General features: G+C 36.2%; 2 protein-coding genes across 2 annotated transcripts in view; one reads left to right on the top strand and one right to left on the bottom strand.

Annotated features, from left to right (window-relative positions):
- The window catches only part of vwa8 (von Willebrand factor A domain containing 8), a 114157-nt gene extending 91904 nt beyond the window's left edge, over positions 1–22253 (bottom strand). The window contains exons 1-12 of the mRNA XM_059342204.1: positions 21899–22253; positions 19893–19970; positions 19650–19780; positions 17749–17859; positions 7192–7359; positions 6397–6561; positions 5170–5219; positions 4974–5082; positions 4019–4123; positions 3756–3884; positions 1992–2126; positions 715–792 (exon numbers count right to left, since the gene is read on the bottom strand). Coding sequence (XP_059198187.1) covers positions 715–792; positions 1992–2126; positions 3756–3884; positions 4019–4123; positions 4974–5082; positions 5170–5219; positions 6397–6561; positions 7192–7359; positions 17749–17859; positions 19650–19780; positions 19893–19970; positions 21899–22037 — 1398 coding nt within the window. The 5' untranslated portion in view covers positions 22038–22253. The remainder of the gene's footprint in view (positions 1–714; positions 793–1991; positions 2127–3755; positions 3885–4018; positions 4124–4973; positions 5083–5169; positions 5220–6396; positions 6562–7191; positions 7360–17748; positions 17860–19649; positions 19781–19892; positions 19971–21898) is intronic.
- A 1041-nt stretch (positions 22254–23294) lies between these two features.
- Positions 23295–24078, top strand: part of dgkh (diacylglycerol kinase, eta) — a 95071-nt gene continuing 94287 nt past the window's right edge. Inside the window, exon 1 of the mRNA XM_059342194.1 lies at positions 23295–23502. Coding sequence (XP_059198177.1) covers positions 23452–23502 — 51 coding nt within the window. The 5' untranslated portion in view covers positions 23295–23451. The remainder of the gene's footprint in view (positions 23503–24078) is intronic.

Genomic DNA, 24078 nt, shown 5'->3' with positions numbered 1-24078 from the left:
ATGTGCATTTGTTTTAAAATCAGCCACTGGAGACTAAACAAGTTTATACTGCTGCAAATTTTCACTATGATGCTCTAAAACAGTTCTGCTTCGTTGCGAATGTTTGGTCTGAACCAAGGTTATAATAGTTTTGGATTTTTCATTAGTTTTAGTTTTAATTTCGTTGTCAATTTTTTATTTCAAATTCAGTTAGTTTTAATTAGTTTTTAGAGTGAGTTTGCTAGTTTTGATTAGTTTTTTTTTTTGAAAATGCTTAGTTTTAGTTTAGTTTTTATTAGTTTTAGTGTTAGTTTTAGTTTTTTGTAATGGGGTATTTGTTGGGTGCCAGATTCAATAAGGTCACAATAAATGTTTCCTTTATTTCCTTTGTCTGATCCATCTCAGCCCCAATAAGTTTATTAAGTCATAAAACCAGATAGATGAAATAGATTTCATATCAACCAAAAAGGTTTACGTATGAAAAAAGTTGACAAAGACGAAAACTAAGGACATTTTCACTATAATTTTAGTTAGTTTTGTAACCACACAATACAGTTTCAGTTAGTTATCGTTTTTTTAAAAACTCCCGTTTTTATTTTTATTTCAGTTAACGAAAATGTTTTTTCAATTCTAGTTTTCGTTAGTTTTCGTTAACTATAATAACCTTGGTCTGAACTGGCATTAACATTATACATTCATCACATGTTCTGCAGTGTTTTAACTGGTCTTATTTACCTGGTAGAGCATGACCGACTCAACGCTGTAGCCCAGCATCTCAGCGAACTCTCTTGCAATCACTGACTTGCCACAACCCTAGAAAAAAGACAAAAAAGACTGTTTTTAAGACCATAGATCACAAACACCATGCGTACTGTATTGCCCTACAAAGCAGAAAGGCAGTAACTAGGCAGTAACTAGGCAGAGTGCAGAACTGAGAAAAATGACTTTAAAGTTCTCCTGTAATCCAGCCTCAGTAGTTGTAGGTAGATTATTGGACATGTGGCTGTTTTGTTATTTTATATTAGCTTATTATTTGTACATATCAATCCTCATATTTAATTTGATATTTTAACCCTATTTTGCAGTTACTGTATTCTTGCTTTGTATTACTTACCAAAAACTTGGCACCATACCAAGGAAAAAGGCAGTATAGATTCTCCAAAATAAAACAAACAATAAACAAAATAATTTTTCGTGAGGATGCCGCGAAATCAGCTGTGTGTGTCACCATGGAAACAGTAAGTTCACTGCGCAGCTACACGGTTATTTTTTTGGAACCTGGTCTCACAGAAATCCGTGGAATAGCCACGGAATCACTCAAATTTCCGGGAAACTGACACGGATTTGGCTACAATGCAAGTTAATGCCATAACTTACAATGCCATATTTGTTCCTATTGGTTTGTTCCAAGTCACGTGACTTTCAAGGTCCCGGCGGTCAGAACAAAAAACATGGCGGACAGTTCTCTCATTTTTAGTGAAAAAATCAATATTTTGACTTAGTTTCTGCATCAAAATGGATTTTGATCACATTTCTAGCAAGAAATATATGTTTTATTTTCTAAATATTCACTCAGTGAATGTACATAATCACTTTGTATGTTGGAATAGCCACGGGATATGACTGTCATTAACCTGCATTGTAGCGAAATCCGTGTCAGTTTCACGGAAATTTGAGTGATTCCGTGGCTATTCCACGGATTTTGAGTTATGCGAAATCCGTGGCTATTTCACGGATTTCTGTGAGATCATGTTTTTTTGTTAGGTAAAACATAACAAGAATACAGTAATATATGTTAATATACTCTTGCTTTGTTTCACTAGGGCTTTTTACAGTTACTGTACAAACGACTACCATTTTTCTCCAAAACGACACACATTTGAGATGTTTTGTCACATAAAGCATGCCTTGAATGTCATGAAAATGATAATAACTCATTTTTGACCAAAAATGCAGTTACTGCCTTGTTGCTTTGTAGGGCAGAGTACTGGTGTACATGATATGTGAGCTACCTTGGCTCCGATCAGACAGATGTCTTTCACCAGGTGTGACTGCATCATCTCAGCCAGCAGCTGGGATTGGCTCGGTGTGCTGATGAAGGTGGAGCTGCTGTTGGGAGGACGCAGCTCCTTGATGCCTGCAGGAACCTGAAGAAAAAACAACCAAAAGCTTAATCAGGCTATAAAAGTTGTGTAAAACACAAAATAGACTTATCAGTGTTCCACGTCTGGGAACAAAATTTACAACATGTTCCAACAACACGCCGTTATCAAACAATCTGTGAGATATACAACTTAACTCAACAAGACGCCAGAAGAATCACTGCTGCACATAAAGAAAATACAGCTTCAAAGAGTTATGAGAGGAATATCATTTGTTTGGCTGGAAGATCAGGATCACAATTCTTAGAAGTCTGGGATATATATATCTGTGCCCCCTTACCACACACAGTGACTCATTCACACACACTGATTTCATCCAAAAAGAAAAATTAAAGACTGATCAAGATGTTCCCTTCAGGGACGATACGGAGTCAAAGATAAGACACACAGCTGTTGGTTGTTTTGTTTTTATTTTTATTTTTTATTCTATTTTTTCTTCTTTTTTTTGCTGGGACAGTTAGATTGTATAAATTATATGTTGATTGTAATTCAATGATTGTAAATATTGCTTTCTTTTATTGTTATTAGTTTTTCTTTTCTTTTAAAATGAATAACAGAATTATAATAATTTATTGTAAATATTGCTTTCCTTATCTTGTTATCTTTTTTTCTGATGCTTGCTTTGGCAATATATACATTGTTACGTCATGCCAATAAAGCCCATTGAATTGAATACAGTCAAGCTACTGATACAGTCTGTGTGTGTGTGTGTGTGTGTGTGTCCTGTCATGGAAGAAGGCCTAGTGTACACACTCACAGTCAGATCATTTAATATGAGAACATATTGACCTTAAGTAGAAGCATGTTGCAGGTTTTTTATGCGGTAGTCCCCGTTTTGTGTGTCTTGTGAACATGCATGAGAAAGAACTTGTATTGGTATTGTGTTTATGTGATGCAACACATATTCCTTCCAGAGGTGTCACACTATTACACAAATCTACAGGAGACAGTAGAAAGGAGACTACATGGATGTAAACAATGCAGGGTTAGCTTTCAGTCATTAAAGCCCCAATCCACAAACAGAATGAAGCAGTGCAACATCTCATGTTGGAGTTCAGTCTACATGGTTTACATATGAGATTAGTTTTACACTTTTGTTGGAGCTATTTAGTTCTTGTTAGTATTTAGTTGTCTGTTTAGTTTATTATTAACAATGAGTATTGTTTGATTATTCTAGACGTTTGTTTATTTTGATAATATTTTGTTTTGCTAGTTAATTGTTTAGTTTAATCATCATTATTGTTTAGCATATTTAGTTTACATATTATATTTTGTGTTTTATGGAATTTGGGTTGGCACCATGGGCACCTGATGTTATATAGGTAGGAGGTAGGCAGAGGACCAGCATGCACCTGGGTGGGCCGATGGTTTTTTACCAGTGCGAAGATAGGCAGCAGGAGCCATGTTTCTTTGTTCTTTTGTTTGCTTGCTCGCAATGGATAAAATAAACCTTTGGATCTATCAATCATGCATGGACATCACCCTCTTTGCCTGCGTACACCACACGCTCATGGTGCATCAGTGGCATTTTGATTGAGTTTGTTTTAAGTTTAATTTCGGTATTTTTTCTGACAAAATTGCCACTACAACTTTATATAGCCAGTCAACTGGTACCTGAAAGGTGATGTCTTTGTCTGCGACACATAATGTGACGTCTGCATGGCCCTCAGGGTCCCTGGTCCTGGACAGACTCAGGACGGCGCTGGGTGCCGGCTGACGACGACCATCCAAGAGCTCAAATCTCTGAGGAAAAAAGTGCCACAAAAAGAATGAAGACCATCTTAAATGCATCTTATTTTATGTTCAGACCGTAACATGCATGCACATTAGACAACACCACATGCAAAAAGAATTTGGCCGTTCACAAGTGGACTTACACTGAGGACGCCCTCCACAGCGTCCCGGCCCTCCTGGCCCAGGATGCTGCTGTAGGGGTAAAGTCTCTGGACGAGCTGCTGGGAGGACAGCATGGGGAAAGCATTCTGCAGCAACACAGAACAGAGAAACATTAGACACTAGCATCCATCAACCAATTAATCCATTCATTCATTTTTCTCTCCCTCGCTCTCTCTCTCTAAGACAGCTGTTCTCAACCTTGGGGTCCCGACCCCTATTGGGGTCGCAAGGTGATTTCTGGGGGTCGCCAAATCATTTTGGAAGTCAGCTCTGTCTCCACTGTGTTAAAGTGTTCATGTGTATTAGTCTTTTTGGTCATTTATTGTCATTTTTGTGTCTTTTTTGGTAATTTTGTGTCTTTTTTGTCATTTTGTGTCTTTTTTTTGGTAATTTTGTGTCTTTTTTGACATTTTGTGTCTTTTTTGGTAATTTTGTGTCTTTTTTTGGTAATTTTGTGTCTTTTTTGGTAAATTTGTGTCTTTTTGTCATTTTGTGTCTTTTTGTCATTTTGTGTCTTTTTTGGTCATTTTGTGGTCAATGTGTGCCTTTTTGGTCATTTTTTGTCTTATTTTGTCTTATTTTGTGTCTTTTTTTGTAATTTTGTGTCTTTCTTGGTCATTGTGTGTCTTTTTTTAGTCTTTTTTTGTAATTTTGTGTCTTTCTTGGTCATTTTGTGTCTTTTTTTAGTCATTTTGTGTCTTTTTTTGGTCATTTTGTGTCTTTTTTTGTCATTTTGTGTCTTTCTTGGTCATTTTGTGTCTTTTTTTAGTCATTTTGTTTCTTTTTTGGGTGATCTGAACTGTGCGTGTGAGATTGTGTTCAGTGAGCGGGGGTCGCGGACAACATGCATGTTAAATTGGGGGTCGCGACTCAAAAAGGTTGAGAACTACTGCTCTAAGCAACAGCTAGGAAGATTCAAAGCTCCTGGATTCTCACCAGCACATGCAGAGCAGGAAGCAGGTTGTCCACTGGGAAGTCAGGGAGGCCGAGGCTGGAGGATTCCTGAGAGCACAGCGTAGTGGCAAGAGACAGCAGCTGGGACACTCTGCCACAGAATAATACACATGAGGAACTACTGGAACTTTGATTAAATAAGACAAGTCAAGTTTTAGTAAGTCCACTTTTAATTTACCTTTCTGCAGCGATGTTCGGTCCTGCTGTGTACAACACCTCCAGTTGGTCCTAAAGAGAGAACAATGGAAAGATAAAAACAGCCGCAGGCTTTAGGAGCATGTGGATCACCAAGTAAAAAGGTTTACGAGAACAAATTCAAGGTCAAAGATCTATAGTTACGAATTAGTGTTATTCTGTTGCTGTGCCATTTATGTTATACCCTTGTTTTGTTTGTCTAATGTCAAAAACTCTGTCAAAAAAACAACTCTACCAACTATCTCTAACTTGTATACACTACCGGTCAAAAGTTTTAGAACACCCCAATTTTTCCAGTTTTTTATTGAAATTCAAGCAGTTCAAGTCAAATGAACAGCTTGAAAGGGTACAAAGGTAAGTGGTGAACTGCCAGAGGTAAATAAAAAAAGGTAAGCTTAACCAAAACTGGAAAATAATGTACATTTCAGAATTATACAAGTAGGCCTTTTTCAGGGAACAAGAAATGGGTTAACAACTTAACTCTATGGAGTCTTGGGCTATTTTGTCCATTTTTGAATTCTTTTCATGTCTTTCTAAGTCATTTTGTGACTTTTTTTGGTCATTTTGTATCTTTTTTTGGTCATTTTGTGTCTTTTTTTAGTCCTTTAGTCCAACATAAAATTTTATTTTGAATCTTTTTTTTACTTTCAAAACACTATCATGCTCAATAAAGAATTTTAAATGTTGCAAATGTGCATTAATTTCAGAGTACACTGAGACATTAAACTGCATCATTTTCAATTAAATTCTGGAAAAGTTGGTGTGTTCTAAAACTTTTGACCCGTAGTGTATATCATTTGTTTATATTTTTCTGATATGAAAACAATAAAAATAAATACACAAAAAAAAAAAAAAAAGATTTATAGTTACAGCAACCATGACCTCCTCCTTACAGGGACTTGGATTACACATTTAGAAATATATTCGTGACACATAAAATGTAATTGAAGATGGAGTTTCATTTCATGGGAAGGCGACAGGTCTGGCATGCTCCACAGTTATGGCTGTGAACTTGAATATAGGAAAGGAGTTTTTTATATCAAATTGCTCCAAGGAAGTTTGTTCACATTGTGCATTATTTATTATTATTCCAGATAATGAAAATGAGATAATTGGGGAGAACAAGTTATTGGTCAGAAGTCCTTTTCCATGACCATGTTGATGGTGGGGAATGTTTCCCGCTACATCATGTGTTGAATCCCAGACTGACCTTAAATGGGAGGTAATAGACGTCTCTGGCCTGGAAGCGAGAGCGGAGAGGAGGATCCAGAGGGTTCCCCTTGTATTTGGGGACAGGAAGACCAAGAGCGATGACCCGAAAGTCCTCACTGACACGGACAATCTTCCAGCTGTCCAGCTCCTCCTTGGTGTGATCCTGCATCAACATGGATCACGTACAAAAAAACCTCAGATCCACTTGTCTAAAACTTAGTAAAAAGCAAAGAAAAAGCAAAGTTCTGCCATTTTACGCATTGGGCAATTCCATATCAACTCGGCTAGACCTCCCAGTTCATGTGATAGATTCTCTTGAGAAAAAAGAACTTCTATTAAATTAAATTCAAATGAAAAGTTAATCTTTAGAGAAGAGCTATAGGATTTTAATAGAACTTTTTACATGGATTTTTTTCAAGAAAATCTACAACATCAACTGTGAGGTCTGGGTGAGATAGTGTTGAATGACCCACATTTCATTTCATATGCTATTTACATGCAGGTTCACCACTTCATGTAACGTACAGTCTGAATGTCATACAGAATTTATGGCCACTGCATGTATTCTTTTAAGCATACATCTTTTAAGAGGAACTCTGTAGGAGCAGAAGAAATTCCTGCTCAAGTTTGAAGATTGGGGTAGATATGGCTCAATAAACAACAGCCATGATCGTGAAAAATAACCATTTTCTTAAACATGGTTCGCTGGATAACTCCAAGGCACAGAGAAGATTTTCAGACATAAAACAGAAAAGGTGTGTTTGATGTAATGCATGGAGTGTGGCGCTCTGACCTGCAGCAGCTTGTCGTAGCGCTCAGCTGACATGAGGAAGCGTCCGTCCTCCAGCTGCATCTCCCTGTTCTCCAGCAGGTTGTTGAGGACAGGCAGGACATTTCTCTCCGCCTTCTCCAGTCCCTCCAGGACCAGGACCCGACCCTGTGTCGCTGCCCTCACAGCACACTGGGGACACACACGTAACAAGTTAAGATCAATACTCCAGGAATAATTAGAGATGCAGGGGAAGATGCTTGTATCAGGAAATGGCTCGTTTTAAGGCGAAACCGTAACGATTGCAATCAGTTAAACCTTAGACCAGATCTGCTGCCTTATTGTCCAGCATGACCTTTGACCCTGTGTAAAGGTTAACAGTCCTAAAGGCATTTAGACAAAGAGCAATCTGACTTTGCATCATCAGTTCTAATGACAAAATGAGCTTGCCATCATGCCTTTCCTGAGGATGTCCTCTGCTTATTGTGTTCAGAACATCCCCCAAATTATTCCAAACCCAAACTTCAAAACAGTCTTAGCTGTTTTAGGAAGGCCTATTTTCTACCACCAACTGTGGGATAAAAAAAATCTTGGTTTAGTTTCAGCAGTGTGTGTGTGTGTGTGTGTGCATGTATGTGTTTGTGCAGTCGCACATTTCTGCAGATATCAAAAAGCACGTCTGACGTCAAGAGGCAGGAAACTTTAGCTGTCTGGGTGCACCGCAAAGCAAGTGGCCATATAATTAGGTTAACATGTAAATACGTGGCAGGTTGTGTGGGAAGCAGAGCCATAAAACTAGAGTGAGGACCAGATGCTCTATATTTAACTCTTGATCCATTTTCGGCACCAACGCTATAATCAGATAATTGTTAAAAATGTAAGTGACGCAGGATGGCGAGAGAGATGGGAAAGCACAGACAGGCCTTGTTCTCTGCAACAGATACTTAGAAGTTTGAGCAAACATTTAGCAATAAATGTTAAAAAGCTGGAAAAAGAGAATAGTGAAAGGATCAGGAGTATAAAGAGAGGTCTACGGTAATATATAAAGTTCCTTTTTTCACTTTGCACTGTAGGAAATGTTTAATCTTCAGTCTATAACAGGGGTCTCAAATTCAAATTACCTGGTGGCCGCTGGAGGCAGTATCCAAATAACCAAAAAAAGACACAAAATTATAACAACAAAAAAAGACACAAAATGACAGAAAAAACTAAATTACTTAAGACACAAAATAATCAAAAAAAGACTGAAAAAACACTAAATGACTTTAAAAAGACACAAAATGACCAAAAAAATACACAGAATTACCAAAAAAGACACAAAATCATTTTAAAAAGACACAAAATGACCCAAAAAAAGACACAAAATGACCATAAAAGACTAAATTACTTAAAGAAGAAACAAAATGACCAAAAAAACACAGAATTACAATATATATATATAGGCCTATACAAAATATTACAAAAAAAGACACAAAATTATTTAAAAAACACACACAATTTTTTTAAAAAGAGACAAAATTATTTAAAAAAAGACACAAAATTACCACAAAAAAAAAGACACAAAATTACCAAAAAAGTAGTTAAAGGGACCTTCCCACCACAACACGGTGAAGTACCATACCTATAAAACTCACATTAAACTTTCATATCAAGGTGGGGGCCACATAATATCATTATGAGGGCCGCAATTGGCCCGCGGGCCGCAGGTTTAAAACCCATGGTCTATAACGTCCTGTGTATTAGTCAAAATGCCTATGCAGCCAATGCACATCATAAATGAAAAAATGGTTTAGGATGATGGTTCAGGTTTCAGATTTTTTTCAGAGAACAAGCTGTGATTCAATCTTAATTTGCACATGCACAAACCAACAGGAATAGACTTCTTTTTTTTCTTGCAGAAGCAGAACTGTCTGTCCTTCAGGTCTCTGAAGTCCTGAAACACTTCAGACTTCACAAAAAGCAGAAGGTCACTATTAGTTTTGGATCTGCTGCAGTCATACATTATTTGCATGGCCCAAATACCTGTTTTACCCCCCACATATGTTGTTTTGTTATAATTCAGCATTAACTGTGCCAGTAACTCTTTCTTTCCCACCACGCTTCAGTTCTTGCACTTGAACTTTTAATAATTATCTATCAACAATTAATTCTGTTTTGTTTTAGATGCTTTTGATGCCACAGATTTGCCACATTTCCACTTACCTGTTGTGCTACTTTTAAGTCTACACTGTAAAAAATAATCTGTTTAATTTACGGAAAAATACCGGCAGCTGTGGTTGCCAGAACTTCACCGTAAAAATTACAGTGAGTGGATTTTCTATTCTAAATTTAAATGTAAATATCAGCAAAAACTGTGATTTAGTCTGAATAATCCTGTTATTTTTTAGGATAATTGTGTCATTAATTCAAACATCATGGTATTTCTCCACAAATTTTGCATGAAAATGTTATATTTTACTTAAAACCTGTGTGTTTCTTCCAGTTTATGACAGAAAAAAAGTAAAAGTGCTGTGCTATTCTTTGATTTACGGTAATTAAAAGCGTCTAATACAGTGATATACAATTTTTCATTTTATGCCCTATTTCTGATGTATTTGACAGTGTTTTACTGTTATTTCTACAAACCTTTTTTACAGTGTAGATTGATTTATTTTTAGTTTTGGCTAACTATTAGATTGGATTTAGATTTCAACATGGTTAACCATATATTGGTTTTAGCACAAATTGGTCCCTAGTGGAGGTGACAAGTTTTTTATTACTGTAACAGAGTCTTATTTGCAGTGTGGGTTTGAGGTGAGCAGACTTACATAAGAGCCTGCTAACTAGAGAGAGGTGACTGCAGATGTCAAAAATACAACAAGCATGTGATTACATGCATGTGACTCCATCCTTCATACAGAGTTGTGGGGGTAGAGTGCAAGGTTATAATAGTTTTGGATTTTTCATTAGTTTTAGTTATAATTTCGTTGTGAATTTTTGTTTTCGAATTCAGTTAGTTTTAGTTCATTTTTAGAGTGAGTTTGCTAGTTTTAGTTAGTTTTTATTTTTTGAAAATGCTTAGTTTTAGTTTAGTTTTTATTAGTTTGAGTGTTAGTTTTAGTTTTTTTGTAATGGGGTATGTGTTGGGTGCCAGATTCAAAGTGGTCATAATAAATGTTTCCTTTATTTCCTTTGGTTTATCATCTCAGCCCCAATCAGGTTATTAACTCTTACAGTTCTGGGTGTTTTGAATTTTGTTTCGAGTGTAAACATCCCAGTCTCAGTAAACATATTCACCATGTGTTGCATGTTCAAATAGAAACACTGAATTATGAATGAAAAAACGAAAACTAAGGACATTTTCACTATAATTTTAGTTCATTTTGTAACCACGCAATACAGTTTCAGTTAGTTATCGTGTTTTTAAAACCTCTAGTTTTTATTTTTATTTCAGTTAACGAAAATCTTTTTTCAATTCTAGTTTTCGTTATTTCGTTAGTTCTCGTTAACTATAATAACCTTGGTAGAGTGATGCTAGGTTGGATGAGGGAAAGGAAAAAGGACAGAGTCCAGGAGTGAAGTAAAGGAGTAAGCACAGGGAGTGACACCATAAGTCTGAATTTAGGGCTCTGAATCGGCACAGAGCCCTGAGGAATACTGGTGTTCTAGTTCTCTCTCACACACACACACACACACACACACACAATTCTCGAAGACGAAAAATCTTGTTAATTTGCACCCACATGAGCGCAGGCACGCACACACGCTGCCCACACTTGCATTGCATTGCATGGGATTTGAGGAAGACCAGAAATAAGCAATCCCTTCACACCTATTAGTGCCACCAATAATGCTGTATCTATTCATGAGCTGTTTCCATGGAAACAATGGACACCCGTTTTCATTTTGATGTGAATGTGGGAGCCCGATCATCTGCAGGGACCTGAAGGAGTTGGCTTGTTGCTGGAAACTAGAAAATATATGAACCAGCCACGGTAGATACATTAGTGGACAAGTTTAATGAGTTTATGGTCTCAATCGCCAGTTTCAAGTCTTCTTCAGTGCAGAATGAGGAGTTTTTTGAGAATGCTGACCTGCCATGGGGTTAGATTAATGATACAGCTCTCTGGAGTAATGCTACCTATACACCAGAAGACTTTGAAAAGATTTGGAAAGACTCCTGCAAGACTATCAGCTCACACCTGCTCACATCTAAAGACAAGTGTTTATAGAGTTTTTAGTCCCAGCCTAGTCTCACACTGAGATTCTACAAAGACTGTCAATCTTTCATCTATAGGGAAGTGAAGGAGTTGGCTTGCGTTTCTTGTTGCTGGAAACTAGAAAATATATGAACCAGCCACGGTAGATACATTAGTGGACAAGATTAATGAGTTTATGGTCTCAAATCGCCAGTTTCAAGTCTTCTTCAGTACAGAATGAGGAGTTTTTTGTAAATTAAGGTCCCAGAAGCAGGGTGTGATTTAGTGCATGGTAAAATGCCCAATATGGACACTTCAAAAACCAAGAGGGTTACTGCAAAAATGTCACACTTGAGGTTTCAGAGTGTTAGTCCACAAACCAAAGGCTGCTTCAGCTTCTTTAATACAGAAGTTGTTCTGTACAGGCCGATCAAATTATACCTCCAGAGAAGTTTTCCTCAAAAGAAAATAAGAAGAATATCATAGCTCATATTGCACAGAGAAATCAATTCTGTACTGTACATGAAAACCACAAATTGATGATGAGTAGTTCAGTAAATAGTGAATAAACCTACTGGATTGGTTTCAGTTTTAAAGGTGTCGAATACATTATTTCAAGCCCATTCTTGATCATTGATGTATCTGTTTATTTGAACATATTTGGGACAATGCACAGCTTCTTAGCTGTACTAGAGTGAGCTACAAGCTCATTTTCATCATTAGTCCCTGGGCAATATAATAAAAACACAAAGAGAAGAAAAACAGGAGAATAAAATATGATTATAAGCAGTACATATGAGCGCTGTGACTCCAGTAAAACTCCTAGATTTACTAAAGACTTTCAGTTTTTAGTCTGGGACTGTGAAAATCGTTTGGTGTAAGCCCAGCATTAGGTATACAATCGAGAAAATACTAATCTGTACAAACTGTAACATGCATGCTGCTGTCACAAAAGTTTAAACTGTTTCTCAAGGTACACACAAAACACAGCTGCAGCTAATGAAAGTAAAGGGCACCAGGTGATGAGAACAAAAATAAGAAAAATATTTGTGTCCCTGCTTTGGCCACAACTTGGCTACAACTTTAATTTAGAAAGAAACGGACCAAAGCTAACACACAACCTTCTAAATAAATAAATAAATATACAGCTCTATCTTCCTCTCCGTCTCTTCTAATTTCCTGTCATATCTCAACTGCCAATTTCCAATAAAGGTACGTCTAATTTATAGAGTAAGCTGTTAAACAAGCACTAACGAGACTCAATATTGTGGTAAATGTTTGTTTGGTGGCACAGCTAATCAAACCTCCGTCTGTTATTACCTGCAGCTGTGTGACAGCGGAGCACGTAGAACAGCAGAACTAAAGTTATGTCACTTATGATCATTGATCAAAGAGCCTCACAGCTTTTTAAATGAGGGTTTAATCTCACTCGATTGTCTAATGAGAGCGGTAAAAACACCTGGATAGAGTGAAAATAATACTTTAGGACGTGTTCTTTGGTGGCTTGTTTGTTTGCCGAATTACATTTATGTTTGGACAGAGACAGAAAAGACGGTGAATCTGATTTTATCGACACATTTGGTTGATAATTTGAGCTGCGGTGTTATTTTCCTTGTTTTTTTTAAAGGAGTTTTGCTGATACACACACCAGCTGAAAGCAGAACTGTGCATCCCTGGTTCATGACCTGCTTTATCTTCTCTTCAACTGTATTTGTTGACTCCATCCTGCAGAGTATTTTTGACCCAAATCTTAAAGATCTCATCTACCTCTAACCACAGCTCTGGATTGGCTCCATTACAGTTAAGATAACAAAAACAGGCATTTGTTCATCTTGTATCAGATATCGCATTAATCTGCAGAAGCTCTGCTTCAAAATGAGGCCAAACTCTTTCTATTCATCTCAGTTTTTGAGTCACAGTAAAGGTCAAAATGTGGCCTGCAACAGACTAGATAAGGCTCGTTTTTAGTCGATTGATGGAAGTGTGATTTTGTACAAAAAGTTGTGGCCCAGACTGGTCGGATGTCTTACAAATGGGTGAGGAGTCAGTAGTCAATCATGATACAAAACATTCATTCATTATCCTTATCCGCTTATCCGCACTCTGACATACAGTACAGGCCAAAAGTTTGGACACACACCTTCTCATTCAGTGCGTTTTTCTTTATTTTCATGACTATTTACATTGTAGATTCTCACTGAAGGCTTCAAAACTATGAATGAACACATTTGGAATTATGTACTTAATAAAAAAGTGTGAAATAACTGAAAACATGTCTTGTATTTTAGATTCCTCAAAGTAACCACCCTTTGCTTACTAGAATATAAGACATGTTTTCAGTTATTTCACACTTTTTTGTTAAGTACATAATTCCATATGTGTTCATTAATAGTTTTGATGAATCTACAATGGCAATAGTCATGAAAATAAAGGAAACGCATTGAATGAGAAGGTGTGTCCAAACTTTTGACCTGTACTGTATAGATCAGACCTGGGCAAAAGAAATCAATATAACCGCAGTGCTTTTATTTTGAAAAAAATAGCAAACATTAGCACTAGCTAACAACACTTTTACTATAATTAAGTCAACAAATATAGCCACTAATATATATGACATAATAAAATAAACTTTAACAAACCTTGTTTCCTGTCAGTCAGCCACTATAGAAGCCTTTTTCATACTTTATATCAACTTTATATGAATTACGACGCACTCGTTATTATTTACCGGTTGTTTTTTCATTTAACCGTTCTACCTGTTATTTCCGGTCACTACCTTTCAAAATGAAAGCACCTGTTTCACACTGGACGGCACTTTTTCAAAATAAAAGCACCTCAACATTGTTAAACACCTTGAAAATGTACAAACATGAAAAACAAGCTATATAATACAAAAACACAAATAGGAAGCTTACTAAAGGTCATTTACAGTTGTGTTTAAAATAAATCTTAAAGTGATATAGTGATTGGAGTATTTACTACTTTTTACTGCTATATTTGATTTACTCCACATTAACAGTCTCATCATAACATGTGTTCCTATCAGTAGCAGCTCAAAACCAGATAATTTACTCTATGTTATAAACCGATTAAATTAATATTGAGCAGAATTTAGTTCAGAGTTTTGGTCCGGCCCCTGCAACCTTCGTGGTATTGGTCATGTGGCCCCTTGGGGACATTAATTGCCCACCTCTGGTATAGATACAGACAATCACGCTCTCATTCACGCCTACGGGCAATTTAGACTTTAGAAATATTAGACAGACAGAGACACAGACACGGGACATGACTTATGATTCACAATCACAAATGCAGATCGAACTAAATTAGTAGTAAAAATAAAAAAATATATATTTCCGGAATTTTATAGGCTGTCTGCTGTATTTTTTTCCTTTTAACACTATAACACCAATCATGCAAGATGTAATCTCGGCACACATTTGTAGGCAGTGTGTCTAATTATGCACTGCCTACAAGATGACACCACATCCCCAAAAATAGACTGCAGATAGAACACACATGCTGTACCTGCCCTGTTGCTTCAGAGTATGAAGGCAATTAGTTGATTGCTCACAAGTCTCAAAAATGTATGAATAACATGAATGTTTTGACTGTGTGCCCATTTCCTTTTTGTTAAGAATTAAAATACATGTCAGAAAACTCGGTTTTGATCACAGACAAATGGTATGTGTCTGCAACTTTACACACGAGCAAAGGTTTTAGGTTTTAATGAGATTGCAGCGTCAGTGATGTCACCCGAATGGAACCCAGCCAATCATTTTAGCAAAAGTAATATCACGATAAAGCGTACAACTTATCAAATTAGAAGATTTCGTGAGAGCTAAACAAAACTGCCACAACTGCAGGATGACGGTCCTAACGCTTAATCTGCACTGGCACATAAACAGACCCCTTTACTTTCTATTAAATCAGGAAAACTCTCAGACGTGACAACTGAGGTGCAGAATCAGAAATATATATACACTACCGGTCAAAAGTTTTAGAACACCCCAATTTTTCCAGTTTTTTATTGAAAATCAAGCAGTTCAAGTCAAATGAACAGCTAGAAAGGGTACAAAGGTAAGTGGTGAACTGCCAGAAAAAAGGTAAAATATAATGTACATTTCAGAATTATACAAGTAGGCCTTTTTCAGGGAACAAGAAATGGGTTAACAACTTAACTCTATGGAGTCTTGGGCTATTTTGTCCATTTTTGAATTCTTTTCATGTCTTTGTTAGTCATTCTGTGTCTTTTTTTAGTCATTTTGTGTCTTTTGGTGTCTTTTTTTGTCATTTTGTGTCTTTTTTTGGTCATTTTGTGTTTTTTTAGTCCTTTAGTCCAACATAAAATGTGATTTTGAATCTTTTTTTTACTTTCAAAACACTATCATGCTCAATAAAGAATTTTAAATGTTGCAAATGTGCATTAATTTCAGAGTACACTGAGACATTAAACTGCATCATTTTCAATTAAATTCTGGGAAAGTATATTGTATATGTATGAGGAAAGTGGAGTGACACTCCCGCTTCAGTCTAATTATATGGAATTCACTAATTAGTCTCGAGTGTTCCAGAAGAAAGGGTTTGTGAGTAAAGTCTGAAGAATAAATAACATTCAAAACTTCACCCTGTTTCCATGGAGTTTATATTTCAACTATTATGCAACTGATTCATTTTTTACACAGATGAAGCCATGTGCTAATTAGCCTGTGGATAATGACATGACTGAGCAAATATTAATTATCACTGCTTGTCATCATTTGTCACTCCTGGAAGCCCGATGAAGGATTTTTCTTTTTGTCCAGACTTGGGTTTTTTTTTCCGAACCCCGGAGAAATGAATGTAGAACAGAAAGTTTTCCTTTGAGAAAGCAGCCGGGGTAATGAGGAACTGCTGGTCTCCATGGTGACTTGACTTACTAAGTCAGGAGAGTGTGGGAGTGTACGTTTGCATGAAGCGTGATCGATGATGGGCATGGCGAGGAACAGAACAGAGCCACTGATGTGATGGGAGCGTATGTGTGACTGGAACGCAGCGATTTCCGTTTGCGTGCGTCACAGAGAAGCAGATAGGAAACCCAATTATTCCACCTTTGCAGATAACTGTACACTTAAAATGTTTTATTCGGATCAGCTCTTCTGTGTTACACAGACATTCAGCCAGAACTTGATTTCTCTGATTCTACATTTGTGTTTTAATTCCACAAAAATACTCATATAACAGTAATATTCAACTTGAAATGTTAATAAAAAACAATTTTTTTGACGAGAGATATTGTAAAAAACTAGTTTGGCTTTAGTTTTCAAGAAAATACAAATGTGAGTTTGAGTTTGTTGATGTGTGGTGTGGCATGAAACTAACTATTTTCATGGATTTTGATTATTGTACTAAATGCTGGATTGAACAGGACAGTGTTATGATTTGCAAAATATTAGAGACACAGGAGTTAAATGAACTGCTTCATGTATTGTGATTATTATATGAAATACTGGATTATGATTTGTACTGCGTTGGTGACACTGAAGTATGAAAGACCATATCAAATTTTCAGATTTTTTTATTAACAGGAGCCCAGGAAGAAGTAGCTACAATGCTGTAGCTAATGCTGAACCTAATAACCAACTAAACATTATGAAAAAATAAAGAATGTTTGTAATATCCTGTGTAAACCAAAAAAAACAACTAAAAAATTTAAAAATGTCAAGTCTATAAATATAAAACATATTTAACCCATAAGAACCCAGACCCATAGAACACATTTTTGATGTTTAAAAAAAAAATTATACCCCAAAGATCTGTGATGTGACATCAGCGTTACATTAGGCGTTTATGGAATTTATGTTCATGATATGTCTTATTTTAAAATAAATAAACTAGACACCTTTTCTGCTTACAGAGACACAAATTTGCCTTTTTCTGACATATACGTCACAGCGATATTTTTGTTACTTGTTTTATATTAATTTGTTCAGGAAATATGGTCAAAACAGGTTTAATGCAATAAATGGGTTTAAACTTAGCCTCGTAACAAAAAATAAGCTTTTTGAAATTAGCTACTTTTTCATATTTCTGTTTCCAGTCACAGCCACATTTTGGAGAAGTCACTTCTTGTCACAGTCAAACAGTCTTGCTGAGGGACTTAATGAGTTAAGGTGAAGCATAAAGCTGAATATGGGAGATTATAGAACATGTAAAGTTTTTATTACACGCGTGTCACCATGGGTTCTTATAGGTTAAGCAAAACCAACTCAGTTTCATGAGTAAATTGTTGTTGGTTCAAATGGCTTAAAAAATACCCTTAAAAATATATGATAGAGTACGGCAAATGATCCAGAAAAGCAGGTTTTACAGTGCATGGCGTAGAGTGATGGTGTATAAGTCTAAAGAAACCCAGAGGACTTACCTGGTCGATATAGAAGGCCGTCCCTGAGCGGATCTCTCTCCGCTGCTTCAGGTCCGTCTCCGTCGTGTCTCTGGACAGAGCAACGTACTCCACTTCCCGCTTGGTCAACTCCTGGTCAACAAGAAGAGAAAACATCAGCACTTTAGAAGAAAATGGCAAGTTTTCAGGCATTTTGTACGATAAAAATATGACAGGATTTTGCAAACGAATATCATGAACTAAAACAACAACAACATATTAAAAAAAAACAGTTATCTCCAAAAGGAAATGAACATTTTGAAGGAAGTGTCTATTAAGGGTGCTCCGATTGGTGCCGATTTCCTTAATTTTGCAGGATCGGCGATTGGCCGATTCTTTTACGTCAAACCGATCTTATCTACCTCGATAAAAACCCACCACCGGCGAAGCAGTGCTCCCAACTTTGTTGCTAAATTTAGCAAATTTAATGACTATTCGAATATTCGTAAATCGATGCCCATCCCTAGTTGTATGTATGTTGTACTATAATGAAACCAAAAACTCAGGACGCTTTATTTATGTTTACAGTTCTTTTGTTAGTTTGTCCTGTAAATTGTTGCTATTTATTTTAAGTTCAATATTTTATTAACTACCTCAGGCATTGTGATTTCCTTTATTTGTTAAAGAAAAATACTGCTGTGTTATTGTTTTTCAACAAAATAAGATTCAAACATTGAAGGTTCAGTTAGTTCAGAGTTAAAAAAAATCGGTATCGGCCAAAATCGGAATCGGCAGGTCAGGCTTTTTAAAAATCGGTGATCGGCCAGGAAATTGCAATAAGTGCACCTCTAGTGTCTATAACGATTGGAATAAAATATATACAATATGACTGATATTTTAAGAAGGATTTTGCTTCAATGATAAATATATAATTTATTTAAAATATAATGTTTTAAAATTTCACATGCAGTTAATTCTTGGGGCAATTTGTTGACAGAAATCTTTATTCAAACACTGTCAACATGTTGTGTCCATTAGCATAAATAAACAATTTCAACATTCACATGTGAGACAGGTTAGATTTGGGTGTATTAGGTTTGTCATAGCTATGTAATTTACTTTAAATATATATATAAATTAATTAATGAAGAAGCATTTTTACATGCCATCACCTCACATCTTGTCTCTGTGTGTGTGCGTGTGTGTCGTTCTGTTTATTTATGTCAATACATGTCATCAAAACAGAAGCAACAAACCAGAAAAAAAAACATTGATCAAAGTAAACAACATGTAAACAGAGAGAGAAATTGATAATGAACAAAATGACTAAAAAAAAGACACAAAATGACCAAAAAAAGACACAAAATGACTTACAAAGACATGAAAATAATTAAAAAATGGACAAAATAGCCCAAGACTCCATAGAGTTAAGTTATTAACCCATTTCTTGTTCCCTGAAAAAGGCCTACTTGTATAATTCTGAAATGTACATTATTTTCCAGTTTTGGTTAAGCTTACCTTTTTTTATTTACCTCTGGCAGTTCACCACTTACCTTTGGACCCTTTCAAGCTGTTCATTTGACTTGAACTGCTTGAATTTCAATAAAAAACTGGAAAAATTGGGGTGTTCTAAAACTTTTGACCGGTAGTGTATATAAATTAATCATCCTATTTTTAAGTATTTTTTTGAATAAGTTAATGGTATTGCAAGTTTTCAAGTCTTTCTCTAATTTGTTCCATAAATTAACGGCTGTTACCGTGGTGCATCGTGATTTGGTGTTGGTTCTGGTTTTTAACTTTGTAAATATACACACCCCTCTGAAATGATAATGGCTTTGTCTTAGATTGAACATTTTCTGAATACAGTGTGTGTTGTCTGTGTGTGTGTGTGTGTGTGTGTGTGTGTGTGTGTGTGTGTGTGTGTGTTGTCTGTGTGTACTCACGAGGTACTGCATGGCGATGGATCGTCTCAGGGGTCCGGGGGGACCGATCAGAAACACGTCCTGGCCCAGAAGGTCTTTCTGCATAATCCATCGTAGGTGCTGAGCCACCGTCTGAGGTAAGGAGTCTGAAACTAGCAAACCCAAACACAATTTACTGTTAGTAACCTTTTTTTTTTTTTTTAAATCTGTTGCCACTCTTTTCATGCAGACATACAAACATCTCTAGAAGAGGAAATTACGTACTGTGTTTGAGGGGAACAAGCTCTGGATTCCGGGGTGTTTTCAGTTTGTAGGAGATCTCTCCAATCTTCACTGTGTCACCTGCAAACATCAGAGTAATCAATACATGATGAGGTCACAGACAATTCAGGTAATACTAGAACAGTGCAGTATCACTTTCTATTGATTCTAACTTGATGTTGGTGTGAGCTATGGCTGAAACCTTTGACACAGTAACAATAAAAAACACAGGTGGTTAATATATTGCTAGCTCTCATGTATTTCACCCCTTATGTAACAATCGTTTCTCAGCATTTTTGTCTTGTTTTTTTTTAAATGAAAACCTCTTGAGTCTTCTAATACAGCCAGTATGAATAATGTTCAGACTGCTGCACAACTGAACTTCTTTTAGAAGACATTTTGGTACTGTAGGAAAAGCAAATGCTTAAATAATGCAGTGAGTGATAGTTGAATTCCATTTAGCTATTTCACAATCATGATCCTTAGCTCCTTTAAGCAATCAACTAGATCATGATTGCTTTCATATGGAGCTTCATTCATGCATGTGGCCATATAGTTCTTCTGTTTTATGTTTTTCTATTTGGGACAGACTAAACTTCACAAACTATTTTTCCAAGTTAACATTTCTGTTGGGAAAATGGCCTGCAGTTTGTTTGCCAAGTTGCAACGGTTGTTTTATCCAAACAAGCTTTAGCTGTATTCTTGCTATTTTAGCATGAACCAAAACAATATTGTCTATTGCTGTTTTATATAAAGGGCATATTAAATCATATTAATTGATGAATAAAGATAAATAGCCCTGATGCATACTGCATGCAAGAGCAGCTACAGGGCGACTAAATGTGCACTGCTGATGTCACTTCTGGCTGCCTTTGTAAATTGCAACGCTAGAAACATGCAAAAAACATCTGTATTGTGCAGAATATGATATTTTTTTGTGGCAGTGTGATAAAAGAGTTTTTGAGCAACCCGGAAATGTCTTTAAAACAACGTTAAGTCATATTACACGACCTGACAATTCTGTTTTGTAGCTGTTTTTGGAAGAAAAGAGGAGGGGGAAAACATTTGTTGTTTCAAATGTATAGCTAGGTTTAGCAATTATCATTGCAAAAGTTTAAAATATGGAGAGGCTAAAACTCGAACCACCTGGTCTGCCCTACAAAGTCTAACAGCAGTAACTACACAAAGGGCAAAACTGAGAAAAACTGCTTTAAAGTTATTTTAGTTGTGTTATAGGTAGGTAAGTGATATGACACTTATTTCTACATGTATTGATGATGTTATTTATAAGCTCAAAGATCATGACGATTTATTTGACCTTTGAACCCAAAAATGTTGTAACTGCACTCTGGTTTTGCTGTAAAAGGTCATAATAGTAATGCAAAAACACAGTAACTACAATGTTGTTGTCTTCTTTCACCTTTTATATTTTGTTTTCAGTGAATAAACGTTTTAAAACTGATTTTATAATATTCTTATATAAGCGGTAAGTATATATATTTTTTAGAAGCGGTAAGTGAACTTACTGCAGTCTGCTTTGGTTTTGAGTTGAATTTTGTAGTTACTGCAATTTTAATATAATTATTTAGCTGAAATAAAGCAAAATTGAAATCTAAAACTTTGTCACAAGATAAAACAGACATCAAGGAGTTCATTTTTAGTTATAACTCAATTTCGACCAAAAATGGAGTTACTGCAGTTAGGCTTTGTAGGGCAGTGGTGACATCACTTTAGCTGGCTTTAACCTTTGACCTACTAGCTAGCAAAATGTTCCTAGCAATGGTTAAAAAATAGCACACTTTTTTATCTCGCTGTGCTCAAAATTACTAATTGGAAACCGGCCTTTTTGTCGATTTTAAACCACTTTATTTCATTCATTGCTGTTCAGTAAAGTAGCTAACGGTTGCTAATTATTTATGCAGGTGCTTGTTTGTGACTTTTTCCCGAATGTAAACAATATTAAACATGTGTCTGAGGTAGCACACCTTTGCAGGAGCGGGCAGGTTTACCTGAGGACGTGTTGAGAAGTTTGACCTCATGAGTTCTCCACATCCAGCCGTCTCTTCCCAGAACTGCTCCCACAATGTTGCGCATTCTCCGGGCAGCGACAGCCGCCGCGGTGCCGCTACATAATATCTGGGAGTGCATACTGATAAACTATGCTGTTGACATCAAAAACATATTATAAAATTAAGTCCACAAGCTTGGTGTCGAGCTATGTCCTCACCGGCCTTTTTCCCATTTCATAACATCTGTCAGCTCATCTTGTGGGAGACGGAAGATAATAAAAGAGGGACAAACGGGTCCGGAGCTAAAAGTCTTCCGGAGTAGTTTCAGGTTGTTTTTTTGTGTTCCATTAGTTCCGACATAGTATTTATAACGATAACATCGTAATGTAGCTATAAGAACTGATTTTATTTGATTTTGTAAACACTTTGTGCTGTATATATTATTTTTATTTTATTAATTTATTAATTAATTGATTTTATTTTATTCATGTCAGTGTTGGCAGTATTCTTTCACTAAAACCAGCCCTACATTCACACACTTCTCCCTCCAAGATGATGTTTGGTCTTTAAAATTGTATTTTTTTTTAAATCTTTATGATTTATTTAACTTAAATAATCCATTATGCTAAAAAAATAAATTCAAAACACTGTTATAACACACACACACACACACACACACACATATATATATATATATATATATATATATATATGCCATAACAGTTTTCTAAATTAAAATATCCATACAAAAAAAAATACAAAAAATAAAAAGGAATAAAATATATGTATATATATATATATATATATATATATATATATATATATATATATATATATACACACAATGTCATCAAATCATATATCTATCTATATATATATAGATAGATATATATAGATATATAAAATTAAATTAAATTAAATTAAACTAAATTAAAATTCCCCTACAAAAAAAATATAAAATAAAAAATAAAAGGAATAAAAAGGAATAAAATACCCAAATTATGTATTGGGAAAAAATAATAAAAAAAAATATTTTCTGGCCTATTAAAGAGAGTGTTCATAGAATTGATAAGTAATTTTAAAAATGATGAAGGGGGGAGTTGAGAAATTTGGGGAAGTCTGTGATCTCATAAATTGGGAAGGGCAATACCCAAATCAGTGACGTCATTTACAGCACAGAGTCACGCACGCGTACGCGCACATATAGTACACACATACACACATACACACACACACACACACACACACACACACACAGAGACTTTCACTCTCACACAACTCGCTCCTCGCGTGCTCCCCGCCGGGCCGTGACAAACCGTGTAAGCGGGTTTGACATTTATCACGTGGAGCGCTGATAGGCTCGTCCCCCGGAGCCGCGCGCCAGGCTGGGCAGGAGGAGAGGAGAGGGTGCTGGGGTGTGCTGGTGGTGCTAGTGGAGGAACGACAAGGCGCATATGAGTGGCGCTAAGGCAGCCAGGCAGGTTGTGAATCCCTCCACCTTCCCCTGATTCGGTTCTTTCTCTCTCCGGAGCGGACGCACAGAGGCCGGGGCTATGGAGGAGGTCTACCATGCCTACACCCGCAGCCCTGCCTGGGAGGAACTGGTGGGTCCATTTTTCATCACTCCCATACGGGTTCTGCTCAATTTCCCCCAAAAGAAAAGAAAAAGAATGAGTTTTTAATCATAGAGTAACGCGCTCTTTTGTCTGGAGGACTAATTAGGAGTTTGTTCTGACGCTATCTTCCACTTTGGAGGTGTTTCATCCTCTTTAATAGCCGTTTAGTGTGGCGTGTTTCCTTTTCGTGAGTACCATGTCGTGATTTGTACTCTTGAACCGTTTATAATTCATTACATGTCTTCAGTGTTGGTTCTGGTAAAGAAAAGAAAGTCCAAAACATGGATTGTGTTTATGATAACTGTACATAAATTACTCTAAATTGAAAAGTAGGCTATTTGGATTCCTTTGGATTTTTTTTGGACAGTACTACTGGTTTGCGTTATTTCTCGCATGAATTAGTAAAGAGGGGTCTTCTCTTCTCTTCTCTTCTCTTCTCTTCTCTTCTCTTCTCTTCTCTTCTCTTTTCTCTAAATCAAGGGGATATTTTATATATCAGATATTATAGCCTTCCCATTTCCTTGTGGAATCCAACTCCCATTGTCTTTACCTCTTGGTGGAAAT

The sequence above is a fragment of the Centropristis striata genome, chromosome 10, assembly GCF_030273125.1.
Source record: "Centropristis striata isolate RG_2023a ecotype Rhode Island chromosome 10, C.striata_1.0, whole genome shotgun sequence".
Lineage (NCBI taxonomy): Eukaryota > Metazoa > Chordata > Actinopteri > Perciformes > Serranidae > Centropristis > Centropristis striata.
The sequence above is the reverse complement of the archived record's forward strand: the minus strand, read 5'-3'. Positions and strand labels throughout refer to the sequence as shown.